At 32.3% G+C, this 15,480-nt stretch overlaps 1 protein-coding gene across 2 annotated transcripts; it reads left to right on the forward strand.

The window, feature by feature from the left end:
• Nucleotides 1–135: 135 nt before the first annotated feature.
• Nucleotides 136–14,882, forward strand: LOC111518784. 2 transcript variants are annotated; one of them, XM_023176499.2, is made up of 5 exons: nt 136–623; nt 14,107–14,174; nt 14,234–14,389; nt 14,444–14,611; nt 14,688–14,882. In XM_023176499.2, the coding sequence occupies exons 2-5, from the start codon at nt 14,115–14,117 to the stop codon at nt 14,841–14,843; spliced, it is 540 nt and encodes a 179-aa protein (XP_023032267.2). In that variant the 5' UTR covers nt 136–623; nt 14,107–14,114; the 3' UTR covers nt 14,844–14,882. The 2 variants fall into 2 exon arrangements, with proteins under 2 accessions (XP_023032267.2, XP_046867002.1); XM_047011046.1 differs by lacking the exon at nt 136–623 and adding an exon at nt 13,869–14,005.
• The last annotated feature ends 598 nt before the right edge of the window (nt 14,883–15,480 follow it).

Genomic DNA, 15,480 nt, shown 5'->3' on the forward strand with positions numbered 1-15,480 from the left:
GTACATTTTTCCTTATTAATCAACATTTAAATAATAGGACTAGCCATTGAATTTGATAAGATGTGTAGTGTTCAAAAGTCGATATGATTACATTTATCGATTAATGCGTGTTTAACACTGTCAATCTGGCTATTAGTCTAAATTAGTTGCAAACGTAAATTTACATTAAAGACAGTTTTAATGTGACAATATTACAATATACATTTTCAATTAGAATTAGGACCGGACTGATCCTGCTGGAAAATCCAGTCATCTCCGTATAGGTCTTTAGAAAAGACTTTTTCTCCGTATCCAAATGCTACTCAAATTATCAAGGATCCTCATATCAGTAGGTCAGCCGGTTCGCTTATTCTTCCCGCAATTTTTTTGCATTTCTGTGGAAATTGGATTCTCTATTTCATGTTGACTCTGGCATCAGTAAAGGTTTTATTTGAAGCTTCATACAATCCTATGACTTTGATTCTTTGCCGACAAGGGCAATCCACGAGTCATTCAAGATTGTTGTACTTAAATATAATGTAAAATAAAAATGCAAAGTAAACTCGAACTTTTGGCCATGCATTAAAGCTCAACATTATCAGAATTGTCCTAAGAACGATGTCCTAAGAGAAGACGTGAACAATGTAAGCTTTATGTATGCTTTATAATTTAAATAAAATATAAGAAAAATAAAAGGTAATCACATTTAGTTCTTTCATTAAATTTAGTAAATCTAACAATACAAAGAAAAGTATTTAGCAATTATTTTAAAATGTAAAGTAATTTTTATTTGATTAATATCTTAAGTGAAGTTATACTTTAACTTTGGATCTATAGAACGTTTAATTATGAGAAATAGTATGTTGTTCAATGATGTATTCTAATTGTTATTACCCGCTTAAACAAAACAAACAAGCGCTCCAATAAATTATTAATAAATAGTTAACAGTATGAGTTCTTGGAAAATATAAATGTTCACTTGTAATTAAAACTTTGTTTTCCCAATTAAAACGATTTAACCGCTTATTTCCACATATCATATTCAACAATATATATATATAACAATATAAACTTTTTTAATTTAATTTGGCATAAATCTCATTAAACATCAACACACTTAAAGTTATGATTAAGTGTTGGCTAGAAAAGTCAGTAGTGACAGCGTTTCCTAAAGATATGCTGGCATTATACAGGGAAATAAAATTCAAGTTTCTATAAAACATTTTATAATTGATTTATTTTCAGTTAGCCATATCTATGGCAAATTCCATGTTGGTCAGTTGGTTGTCCGACTGCTGTCAGTTAGTTAGCCAGTAAATCCCTGATAGCTATTTCTGTTCTTGCTTAATGCCAGCATCTAACACATGTCTTAAATTAAACCCATTTAATTGACATATCGATAAGGAGAAGGAAAAGGAAATGTAACCAGACTTCACTTTGCCACCTATGTATATAAAATGTACATAGACTTTGGTTATATGTATATATATTCGTCTCTGTATATAGTTGTCTTACTCCCTCTGTGTAGAAAGGAATTGGGTTTGGGTGGGCGGTGTCGAAGCAATTTCTTCAATGGCAGCAAATTTGTTGGCAACAATTTACACACAAAAAAAGGCTCATTTGTTGAGGCATTCAGAGATACCGAGTCTGACTTTGATGCTCGAAGCAAAAAGAAAATCAAGAGAAAGAATTTTTAGCAAAAGGAAAAAGGAAAACTTTGCTAGTTGAAAACGTAATGGGGAATAGAAATGCGTCACGTACACCCAAGGATACATTGTAAGCATTTCTTTTTTCCACTCTTATTCTCCTATCCTATTTCTGTTGCTTCGAGTGGGTGTGCAATTTCTTGTAAAAGTGCTCAATGAATCGAAATTAATTAGTAAGGGAAGCGAAAGCAAAACCAACACAAGCAAAAGAAAAACCAAAAAAAAAAAAAATGACTTGCGAAACCTAGAAGTTCATATACCCTACATTAACTATGGCTAAGCAAAAATTTAAAAATGGATGGATGGAAGTAAAAACCAATCCGTTTATTTATCTCAATATCAACCCATATAGCATTAGGATGATTATTTTATAACAATTCACCTTGTTGAGTCTAATTTGAGGATAAGAGGCCTCAAAATTAAAAATGTTTAAAAAATTACTATTTTATCATTTGATTAGAACTATGTTAAATAGAAGACACAAAAATGACTCTTCTATATGCTGAAAATCTTTTTAAATAAAGTACAATAAGAACTTAACTTGTACTACCGTTAAAAACTAAAAAATTGGCAAAAAAAATAAGTCGAAACTGATTTATAAAATTTATTTAAAATTTATAAAAACTCTAAAAATCCATTTCCTTTTAAAAGAGACTAATGTACCTTTCAGGCAAGAGTATTAAGCGACGTCAAAAAAAAAACTGTTTAACCTGAAGGAAACCAACTTGGCAACAGAGCAAATAACGAGAAAGGACGAAAAATTAAGATTTCCTTTTTATTATAACCATTTTTTCTCACTCTCTTTTGCTGTATTCTGTATTTTTTCATTTTTTTTCTTTATAAGTTGGCTTTCCTGGTTCCGTTCCGTTTTCGTGGGTGAGAAGGGGGATGGTTGAGAACTAGACATTTTACACATTGCCAACGCTTTGAAGTGTGGAAATTTAATTAAATTCAACTAGAGCAAGAGGGGTTTGGGGGGGAGGGTGTTGGAATAAAAAAGCAGCAGCAAAAAAATGAACAGGAAAAATAAACTAGGCGACAACAACACAATTTGCTTTAGCTTGGTTTGTCATCGCCCAAAATGGCAGGGGGTTAGGAGGGGAAAGCAGGAATAGATGCAGAGTGGAAGGATGGGAAGTTCGCACTTAATTAGAAATACGATTACCGGGTCTTAGCTGCTGACTTGTGAGCTGGTTCCTACTTATGCTCTACACTTGGTATCTATCTAAGTTGGCACATTTTTAAGCTAGTTAATTAAATTGCCAGGGTCACCAGTCTGTTTGGCGTTATCTCTTTTTTTTATTTTTTGCATCTTGTGTGTCGGATAGTTACCCAGTGCCACATAAATTTCAATTTTTATGACCTTTAATGCTAATCTTCAGCTTTGCAGGAAAACACAATATAAATAAATAAGCCCATTTATGGCTCTAATCTCAACTGCATAAACAAATCAAAAAGTGTCTGTAAATATTGTAAAATTTGCGTACGGGTCAAATTCTTGTCAACACATACAACAAATTTTCAACACAAATTAAACCAATTCTTTTGAAAATCTATCAAGCCTTTATTATATTATGAAATTTTGCGTATTGAGAGGATAAATTTCTGGCCCAAGAGACATTGGGAGTCCGAAGAAGATAGACAGAATAAAGGATAAGATTAAAGAGAAAGGCATAAAGAAACTATCTAATTAAATATAAATAGTTTTGATCTGATGGGTCATAACATTCGAAAGAAATATTGTCCACATTATCACAGTTTTTTAGTATTTAAATATTCAAATGAAAAAGAAAACTGATCTTTTTAAAAAGAAACGAATATTAATTAATTTGAGAATTTTGGAACACGAATTATTCAGTAAACAATTAAAACTTTTCTAAATGCACAAAAAAACCTTCTTAATTAAAAAACATTGCAAATTCCACATATGACTCTATTTACCTAAAAAGACATTGTTTCGTTCAACATCACTTCGAGCAAGATATGTATTTATTTTTCTTAAACTTTCTCTACCTTTTCTCTCCCCTTATGAAAAGAAGTAAAAATTGTTTAGAAACAACAATTATTGTCAATTGCTGGGGCCACATACAAATTTCCGCTTGGCTTGAGGCATCAAGTGCTTCTCCTTTTTCTGCGTTTGATCCTTCTGTACATCCTTTCTTCTTTATTTCATTTTTATCCTGTGTATTATTATTATTATTTTTGTTGCCTTTGGAACAGTTAGAACAGTTTGCAGCTGCTCGAGTGCCAAAGTTATTTCTATAACAATCTAAATTACTAATGTCTGGTGGGAGGAGGAGGAGAGGGGCGAATGGCCCACAAAGGCAAAGAGACAGTCATGTCCAGTACTTCTTCATCTTTCTGGCAACAGCCGAGAGGCACTTAAAATTCCCTAACTACACGGGCATATCCCATTGGAGATGAAGTGAAGCAGGAATATTCTAAAACGACATTATAGGGAATAAATGTTTCTTCTTTATCTTTTTATTATTTTCAAATTTTTACACTTTTGTTTCAATCTAAGAAACTCAAAGAAATTTGTAAAACTAACACTCAAATTACAACATTTTTTTTATTAAAAATTATTAAAAATCATTAGTTCTTTAGTTATTCAAATTATGTTTATAACAGAGCTTCAATAAAAAATTAGAAAAGTGCTAAGTAAGAAATCAATTTATTATTATTAATTTATTTTGATTTGTAAGTTTCTATAATAAGTAGTTTTTGATTAAAAATAAAATCATTTTAGAAATTGAGAAAAAACTATAGGAACAATATTCTGTAAGGGCATGCCATAGTCATGTTTAGTCAAGTTTAGATTGTCTTCTTTTAGTTTTTGTTAAGTTTTTTGCCTGCACTTCCAAAGGAATTGATACATACCTTCCTTTTCGTTTCTCCATATAGCATTTATATATATAAACTTAAATGGAATACTTGCAATGCGATTACACATTTTATTGCCTTGATTTTGATATCACATGCGATATTCCTTTATCTTGCCTATATCAGCAGAAAATGGCAGAACAATCAACTCTTCTGTTTTTAGCTGACTTATGCAAAACATTTTCTGCACACACACATACACACATATATGTACATACAGGTAACTCTAAGCTGCTGTAAAAAAGTAGAAAAACAATTCAATTTGACTTGCCTAACAGTATGCCATCCAAATTCAGTACGACATGAGCTTCTTTTAGTTCCCTCAACTACCTCTTACCTATTTTTCCACTCAGTCATTCCCCTTTCACTCACTCACTCGCTCCTATAAAAGCCCCTCCTTCAATATGCGTGAAATTGAAAACTCAAAAAAACTCTATACAATGGTATTGCCATTATGGTCCATGCAAATTTTCCAACAATTTTTCACATATGTATGCATATAGAGATATCCATACATACATACACCCATGTGGAACTATACCACCTGTCGTTAAGGTGCTTATGTATGTATGCATGTACACATGTCTATGTATGTACATATACATATAAAGAAATATGTGTGTGAATATTGCATGTATGCCTGGCACAAACAAACATTCAATTAAAGCATACTTTTGTGCGTCTCAAAATGGCGTCGCTGGCTTTTTTCACACTGTTGCGCCGATTCGCACAGTCAGCGTTTTTTTTTTTCCATTTGCTTTATTTCGTTTTGTTGCCTTTCATCGGGCTCTGATACTCTAACCAAATGTATGTTGGCATGAAATTTGCTAAATTGAATAATAAATCATTTAAATAAGGCAACGAAAAACTTTGCCTTATATATTATGATTTCTCGATACAGACAGTCGTTTTGATTAATTCGGTATTTAGTCTCTGTTAGTAGACTAACTCAAACTAAGGCCATACTGTTTAACATATGCTCTAACTAAAAATAAATATTGATATAAAACCTCTAAACTTGTAGCCTTAACGATTAATGTTTAAAATCTAAAATCAAACTTAAGCAATAAAAAAAAACCTTATGAAAAGTGTAACAAACAATTTTTATACTTGCTCCTTTAATTATTATTATTTAGTTAAATATTTGGCTTAACAAATTTTAATAGTTAACAATGTGGCAGAAAATGTTTAAAAATTCAACAGATCTCCAAACCAGACAATTCGCATTTAGCGGTTAAGGATATTAAAATCTGTCAAAACGGTTCTTTTAGAGAAGTTAGAGTATTAGAAATCTGATTCCGATTCATTGATCTATATCTAACATTTCTTACAATTTTTCGTTTAAGAGCATCCAAAATTTTCATTATAGCTTACGAAACTGTAAACTTTTTGCCACTTCTGTTGGTTTACTACATTGGGTTCCATTTTTTGTCCTTTAGAAAATACATACACAGACACACACACATACGCATGACTTTCATATAGAGTGAAGTAGGTGGATACGGCTTTGTGCCAGAGTGTGTGATGGCTTCATTTGGCACAACAAAAAGAAGAGAAAACAACAAAAACTACGCAAAACAAAAAAAATGAAGTAAAGAAGAGGCAAGAGAGAGAGGAAGTTAAGGAAAAAAGGATGAAACGCCCTACTCACAGGTATAGACAAAGGTAGCCAGGTGAGTTTGGCTCTTGTTGCATAGTTTTTTGTTGCTGTTATTCTTAGTGTTTGTGTGTGTGTGTTCTGTATGTGTATGTGTATGACTGCCACTAATAGTTTTTCAGCTCGTAAAAGCTTTTGTTGTGTGTATGTGTGTTTGCGTATATGGGAGTGTATCTAAGTGTGTGTGGGCCTGGCACTTCGATCTAAGTTGGCTTCAGTTTTTCCTTGATGCTGCTTGAGCTTGAGTTGTTGTTGTTGTTGTTGCTTTTGTGCTTACCGTGGCGGAAACTTCCCAGGCAATTTCCGCTTTAAGTACCATTAAATTCGAATTCGTTTTAATGAGCTCTCAACATGATGCTACCGCACCAACAACCACTCCACTCCATTCTCCCTCATTCCCAAAATGAGCCCCCCAACCGCTCACTTTCATCTTTGCCATCATCCCTACACCCTATACCCTAATGTTGTCTTGTCTTGTATTTTAATGACATTCGATTTATATGTGTCTGTGTGTGTATGTGTGTGTGTCTAGAACAGAGTGAGCTGCTGTTTGCCTTTTGTTTTTAGACAGCTTCCATCTCCCAGTTGCCAGTCAATTCCCTTCTTTGAAGAGTCTCCCTCAATGACCAACAGACAGCGAAATCTGGCTTAAATAGAGAAGCCAAATTCAGATTCACCTGCTGCGATATTCAAATTTATCATAATCAAAAGATATCAAATAATTGGTGAAACTAATTAATTTCTATCTCAAGAACATATCTTAAAGTTACTTTCAACAATTTCAAACAACCAAAACTTTATCTAAAGGTTTTCAGTATTATCTTATTGCATTTTCACATTCCTGGCTTCACCGCACTAGCCAGCTAGGTTTTAGCCATTAGTTTTTGTGCAAAATAAATGAAAAGTTTTCCATCCACCCTGTTTTTCCCCACTTTTCTATTTGCCATTTGTTTTTGTTTCTTGTTTTGCAGTTCGTTTGTTTGTTGATGTTAATGGTCTACCTGTGAGTGGGGATTTTGTGGCTGCGTTGGAAAAAAGTCGAAGAGATTAGTTTTTGCAGTTTTTCGTTCTCTGTTTTTCTTTTTTTTTTTTGGTTAGTCGTTAAGCTTAATGGATATCGGATAGATGGAAAATAAATCCATATTCAAATATCAATTAAATTACATTTTTTAATAAAAAAAAAAAAATACAAACCACAAAAAATGATTTGACTTTGGTTCAATTTCATTCAAAAATCTGTAGGCTTATGTGACGTAAAGATAAAAAGAGTATTTATATAATTTAAATGCTTTCTACAACTTCAAATTCATTGTATATTTAATTTTAAACAAGTTTAGACCTTACAGCGTAAGAAGAAAGTTCCAAATTCTTCTACTATTAAACATCCCTAGAGGACTTTCTAAACAGACATCACAAAAAAACACTTTTGCCGCTATATTATTCCCCTAACTAACCAATTCCACAGCCTTCAACATTTAAACCAAAATGTATAAAAAAAACTTAATACCGCATCCATTGGAAAATATAACAAGCACTGATTGAATTCTTATTTTTCGAATGGCAATCGCACACTAAACCCTGAGGAAGCTAAGTCTGCTTCACCTGATTAGCCAAATATCAGGATTATGAAATGATACAGCGCTTTCAGGATGAAAACGACTGAAAAACTGACTTAATTTATCAAAATATAGCAAATTGAAAAAATGTAATTAACAAAATTTTACAAATTCTTAACTTTAACTTATTTTAATCTACGTTTGAAAGTGATATCTCATTTATGGGTTTCCAATTCGATAATCAATTGGAATGATCGTTTCTTGAAGCTCTAATTTAATCAATTTTGGGAGTATTTGAAAAATCTTTGAAATCTATGTTTTTAAGTTACAATAATGGCATTCAATCTTTATTAAAATCACAAGACATAAATTTTTCTTTCCCAATGTACATATACATACATTTAAATTGAAGCGCTTAAATGCAAGGAAAAGTGATGCGAAAACTTTTGCAAGACTAAATTAAACTTTCAACATTTACTAACATTTTATCATAATACACTTTCAAGGTGTGGTTTTATTAAAGAAGTTTCAATTGAGATTCCTGGCGGTAAACAATTTAGCATTTTGCATGACAAAATAACTGAAGTATTTGCTAATGCTTGTTGGCATTGCGAAACGGACGAAATTTGAATAAGCAATTGGTTGTATGACGACACATTCACTCAGGCAAATTGAATAAACACTTCTCCTTTTCTCCCAACACACGCACACACATTGAAATGTGCAATTATATAACTGAATGGGCTGACTATTCACACACACACACACTCACATTCATACTCATGCAAAGACAGGTGCCACCAAAGTGCCGGACAAAGTGGCAAGGATGTGGATGGATTGTCAACTGGAGTCGTCTTTACGTTGAATTTCCATAATATTCCGAATGTCATCTGTCAGTTGAACAATTTATCATATGTTGACATATCCAACTGTCAACTGGTCCAAAAAGGATCTGCCGTGTAGTATAACAACAACAACGCAAGCAAAAGAAGAAAAAAAAGTACCCAAAAGAATGCATACAAAAGCTCTTTCCATCAGTCCAAAAGTTTCTTTATTTTCATTTCCTTTCGTTGTATTTCGTATCTTTCAGTTAAGAATAACTGTTTGTCAAGACAATACTTAATTATGTTTCTTGCTCTCTTGAGCAAAAGTTGTAGAGAAAAATTGCTTGAAATAGCAAAATAATTTCATAGTTGTTTTCCTCTTCTCGTTCATAAATTATTGAAGTTATTCTGTCTGTCATAGAGCAAAGTTCTGTAGTTTTATATTTTGTTTTCGCAATTTAATTTGGCACTAGGTGTGACCCCATCTTTAAGCTCTCTGAACAAGAAAATACCAAAATATGAAATGAAAACTTTTCCATTTATTTTTTGATACCCTTTAAAAATATTATTAGCGGACATATTGAACACTTTTTAATTTTAAAAGCTTTATTTTAATGATAATACAATACAATTCAATATTTCTTAAAAAGAAATCTGGAATCTCTTTAATTTTGAAATGTCGACTTTCAAGCTTCTGAAGACCTGATTGTCTTTCAATTTACGAAGAGATCCAACAAAGACCTTAAAAATAAAGCTGACAGTTCAATAAGCCTTACTCTCTCAAGGGTAATCTCCAGGTCTACTCTAATATTTATTTTATAGAATTTTTTCCTTAAGTAAAAAAGTTTTAGTTTTCTGTGGTTTTGGACAAGCCAACTACATATATTTGTTGGGTGGCATCTACTATAAAATTTATTTTGTTTTCGCATAACTCGCAAATATATTTTTTCCTCTCTCATCCTCTTCTTCTTTATTATTCTCCACTTCTCTTCCGTTTCTCCCTCTTAATAAATAAGTGGAGTGTCTCACCTTTTGTGAGAGGGCGAGAAAGAGAGAAAAAGTTTATTTAGTTGGCAGAATTGTCGCGTTTACATGACAATTTGACAGCTTTGTGTTGCCCTGACAATATAAATAAAGTTCCAAATTAACCCAAGGGAATGTTTAAATTTAAAAGGTAATGTTTAAACAGCATCCACAACCATCAGGTAAAGATGACCTCAATGTTTTTCCAAAAAGAAAATGTATTGGCTTCCTTTAATTTATCGTCTATAATAATTATCATCTTTAGCTTCATTTATAATTTTTTCTCTTTATAAATAAATTAAACTAATTTTATTAAATAATATCGTAGAACTACATTAAATTCTAAAACATACATTAATTAAAAGTATTCTCATTTGAATTGTAGACTGTTATATACTCAAAATACTTTGGAATATTTTTGTGATATACTTTCTACTTTTAATTAACGTTTTTTTAGTTTTTTTTCCACCCCCAACTGTCTTTTTTTTTTGTATAAAAAATCCCATAGTTCATATCAAAATATAATTACCATAACCTTTATGCTCACTGGCCACAGAATATCTAATTATCTCCACCCGGTTTTTGCATATTTCCACACTTTGTTTAAATTTCAGAGAACGGGAGACAAAAACAAAAATCCGACAAGAAATTTAAATAGCTCACATGCCAACGTTTCATGTTTAGTAGCCCCCAGTTCGTTCTTTGCCCTAAAAACAAAAAAAAAACAAAAAGGAACGCAAAAACTTTTACATTAACCAACAACCCACAAAAACCTCGACATTAAATATCCCGAAAAACTCCCCACAGAGAGAGGCAGAGGCAAAAGTGAGATAAATAAAATGCAAGGGTAGGTGAGTAGGGGACAATTGGGTAACATGGAGGAAATATGTATGGCAATTCGAGAATGTAATAAAAATGTTTCAAATGCAAAATTAAAAACAGTCAAAAATACAAATTCAAATAAATGAGAACAAAGCGACTATGACATACCCTAAAAAAAGTGAAATAAACATCAAGAAATATTACAAGAAAAGGAAAAAAAGACTCTAGAGCGGGGACCTTAATCATTGTAAGTTATAATGAAGTAAGTAAGTCGTCTCGCCGACTTTGGTATACCATACACCAGTAAAGCAAATATTTCAAGCATTTTCACATGCTTCTTACAAGCATATCTTAGTATCTCGCTCACTCAATCATACGAGCACCCTAGCGCCCCCACCAGCCAACGGCCAACTCCGGCCTTATGGAAAAACATTTATATGCATAACTCGACTGTTTTTTATCCGATTTTGATCAAATTTGGTATTTTGCTAGATATTAGTATTAAATTTAAGTGTGCCAAATTTGATTGCCTGAGGTAAAAAAATACGGGAGATAATCAAGTTTTTCAAATTACGGGGGCGGAAAAGGGCGTGGCAAAATTTTTATACATAGAAAATGTGTGCATTTACTAATCGAATATACATACCAAATATGGTGTCTCTAGCTAGAATAGTTTTTGAGATAAACGCTTTTTTTTAATTGCGGGGGCGGAAATGGGCGTGGCAAAAATTTGAAATAAACTTGATCACTCTACATACTACACGAGTCTACATAAAAAATTTGGTGGCTCTAGCTCTTATAGTCTCCGAGATCTAGGTGTTCATACGGACAGACGGACAGACGGACAGACGGACAGACGGACGGACGGACGGACGGACGGACAGACGGACATGGCTAGATCGACTCGGTTGTTGATCCTGATCAAGAATATATATACTTTGTGGGGTCGGAGATGCTTCCTTCTGCCTGTTACATACATTTTGGCGACTTTAATATACCATTTCACCCTATGGGTGTATGGTATAATAATAATAAAAACTAGCATGATAATAGATACCGTTACATTTTTATTCTTCTCTCTTAAATTCAGATCATCGAATAATTTACACAAAATAAAAAATTTTAAAATAATTCTTTTTTCATCCAAAAAAATAAAAAATAAAAATAAAAAATTATTAAAAATGTTTTTTTTTATTTTGCTCAAAATTAAACTCACTACTCTTTTGAGGATTTATTTAGTTACGATAATAATAATTTTATAAACTTCAAAAACAATTTTGGTAGCATCATTTTAAAGAAATACCACAATTATGACAATCTCAAAAGCTTTTAAAAATTTTTTTAAGAAACCATTTCAATTACATCCCTTTCACATTGCGGGGTAATTCCGCAAAATCAAAGTGAAAAATATTTCATAACTTAAATTACAATTAATTAGGGGAAGTATAACTTTTGTAAACTATAAAATTTAACTATGAAAGAATTGAATTTTTACTACCTAATGATTAAGTAAATATTAAATCAACTAACAAATTCCATGTTTCTGGAATTCAAATCGAAATAAACATTCATATGTAGATATCAAAAGTAAAGGAGCAGCTCTTAATACCGCTAAAAAGTGTGTAGGGAAAATACCAAAATTGCAACTGAAAGTAATGCAACAAAATAAAAATATAAAAGTAAATCTAAAACCGCATGTGCTGGAAAAAAATGTATTAAATTTTTAGCATGCTCATTAAAAAAATATTAAAAACCAAATATTTCTATGGTAACGAAAGAGCAAAGCTCGCACACACACAATGCTCACATGTATTTAAACAAAAAAAAAAATTATATATATATATTGTCGAAAACCGTAAAAGAAAATGGGGGAAAAGAGAAAATGCGAAAATGTCTGCCTAATGGTAAAAACATGAGACGGTCTGTCGTTTGGTCGGTTGGACTGCCAGACCATTCTGTTGCCCTGTGTTCAAAAGGGTGAAACCGAAGACCACATTAAAATTGGCATTACACACATGCATACTCAGACAAATACACATGGACGCCTGCACATTAAAACAACGCCAAACCTCTGCTCTGCCCTGCTGTGCACCCCGCCCTGTAACTCCATCTCTCCACCATGCAAAAGATATGTGAATATCAAGATTTAATTTAAAGTTAACTAAGTAAGATTAAGCTTTACCAACTCACACAGAGCCATTTGCCAGGGTGCAAATGTGGAGAGTGAGGGTTATGTGTTTGATGGGTTGAAAGGGGGATGTGGGGTGGGTGGGTGGTGGTGATGCTGCTGCTGCTTGTATCAAGTAGAGCAGAAACTCTTAATAAAGCAATTGCCTCCGGCAGTCAAAAAGTAAACGTCGACGTTGTGCAGCAACGTGATTACTGCTTGGACGTAAAAAAGGGGAGAACTAAGAGGGTGGCAGACCTTCTTTCCCTTGTACATTTACACATACACATACACACACATATGTATGTATGTGCACACCTATATCTGCATTCTATTCTCCACCCAATTCGGATCTGTGTGTCTGCTCTCAAATTCCTTCTTCCATTTGGTTTTCTTTTTTTATCCTTGACAAAGCTTTGAGTTAATCAACTATCATCTGAGCAAATATATAATCATATATAGGTACATACATACATATGTAGGTATATATAGCGTCACATAGAGGTATTACATGGGAGACCCCAAATGCATGTGGAGCATCGAGTAAAGCATAACAAGGCTATGAACTGAATTTAATTAGCTTTGTACACTGAGGAAAATATTATTAAAAGGTGATATTAAAGAATGTTGCTCTAAAAAGTATGCTAAGTTAGAGAAAACCAGTTATTTGAAAGAAAAATTGTATTTTGATTGAGTAAGATATAGGGGATGACATCATATGGCATTTGTTATCAAATGACAAATCCGGAATGGCAGTGAAAAAAAGACGTTTAATTGCAGAAGAGTGCCCAAGTTACATCAATTTAATAATAAACCTAAAATTGCTGGTTTGTTTAACCTAAACGCATGGGTTAACATTTCATTTAGTAATTATATCATTATATGGTTGAATAAACGTCCACACATTGATCATGCGATTTGATTTTAATTAATGAATATCAAATTCAAAATGAGTCTAAAGCTTTCGGTTCTACCATGTGAAAGTCAATTAAGATACAAATTTTACCAATTGGAATAACTCAAACTTACGAATTTCAAGTTTCTATCCAATCAATAACAGATTTTTAGGCTGCTAAAACTGTGAAACACAACTTCAGAGTCTAAAGAAAACTACCAATTGAAAATGTTGTAGTAATATGATTAACAGTAATTTAAAACACAAACATATAAAAAACAAAAAATTCTTATTCTATTTTTGGAAAATATGTTGAAACCAAAAATAAAAATACAGAGCAATTTGAGCGAGATCGAACTATGTATAAGCAGTGATTATAGTTATATGGTCTACTGACTTTAAGAGGAGATAAAAGAATTCATAAAAACATGAAAAAATAACTCACTCACAATTCTTGTCTCGCTGCGATCACATCCGTTAACCAAACTTGGAGGTAAAATCATTATTCCAAAAATATAGAACAATCCAATAAATAAGTCCAATTCTATATAAATGTAATCTTACTATACCTATTATATTTATAACACAAAACAGAATTAAAAATGCATTGCAAATATTCGATTCTATTGGGAGTTGCTCTAATGACGTATCACATTCTACAGGTACCGTTACATTAAACCCAACATATAAGACATAAACTAGATGTAAACTTTCTTTATAGATTACTGCCCGGGTGGAGTTTACTAATTTAAAATGCGTATCCCTCGATAAAACATTTTCAGACTTTGAATACTGTCAGATCAAAGCCGTCAATCGCTCTTACAAATATTTCGAATTGAAAATTCAACTTTTCAAAGTTCCGGTCTCAAATGTTACTGTAGTATCTCCAAATATATTATAAGAATAACAAGTGACAATTATATTTTTTTAGGTAAATGTGGCTCTTATGAAACGTTTGAATGGCTATAAGCCATTTCTTTACAACGTCACTTTCGATGCATGCAAATTTATAAAATCCACAAATAAGAATCCGGTGATTAATTATTTCTACGGCTTTCTTAGTAAGCATTCAAATATTAATCACACATGTCCGTTTAATGTAAGTGCCTGTCTTAACCAAAAAAAAAAAAAAAAAAAAAAAAAAAAAACATGGTAATTATTTGATTGTCTTACAGAACGATCTGCTGGTTGACAAGGTATCCATCGAATTTGTCAATTATCAAGTTGTGAAGGTTTTGCCCTTTCCGGAAGGAGATTATGCCGTCTTTACCAATTGGTATGCCTATGATATAAATCGGGCAGATGTTCGACTTTATCTTACCTTAGCTTAACTTATTAAGTTAACCAACTTTCGATGGCAAATCTACAAAGAATCCAAAAAATTTTTATGATTAAATATAATAAACTAAAACTTAAATCATTTCCTTTCATTTATATTTTAAGATGAGGTCAATGGAATCAAAAGCCATTAAATAATCTCATGCCTCATTTAGTTTTATAAAAATGGTCGGAAACAAACATTAAACAAATTGCTAAACGATAAGCTCTTAATTTTTGAACCAAAACAACTAACCTTATATGTTTGAATAAATTTAGTCATTTTTTTTTGTGCTCATTAACCACAGAAGTAAAAATGTATCTGAAATATTCAGTTCTATTGGCAGTTGCAGTGGTCGTATATCAAATTATTGAGGTACCTTGTGAAAAAAAAACCAGAGGGCCGGGGCTAACTTTGACCGCGTCAAAGTTTGTATACCCTTGCAAGTTTTTTGTGTTAAAGGTCTAATGCTTGCGAAAGAACGGCTTATGAAATAATGAAGTTATTGATCAAAGTCACTGTTCACCACCGATTGTTCCTATGGGAGCTATATGATATAATCGCCCGATCTTAATCAAATTTGGCACAGTCATTAATAGTTATGCTAAACTGAGAAAAGTCACTGTTTTCGAAAGATCGTTCTTATATCA

This window comes from Drosophila willistoni, assembly GCF_018902025.1.
Source record: "Drosophila willistoni isolate 14030-0811.24 chromosome 2R unlocalized genomic scaffold, UCI_dwil_1.1 Seg200, whole genome shotgun sequence".
NCBI classification, from domain to species: Eukaryota; Metazoa; Arthropoda; class Insecta; order Diptera; family Drosophilidae; genus Drosophila; species Drosophila willistoni.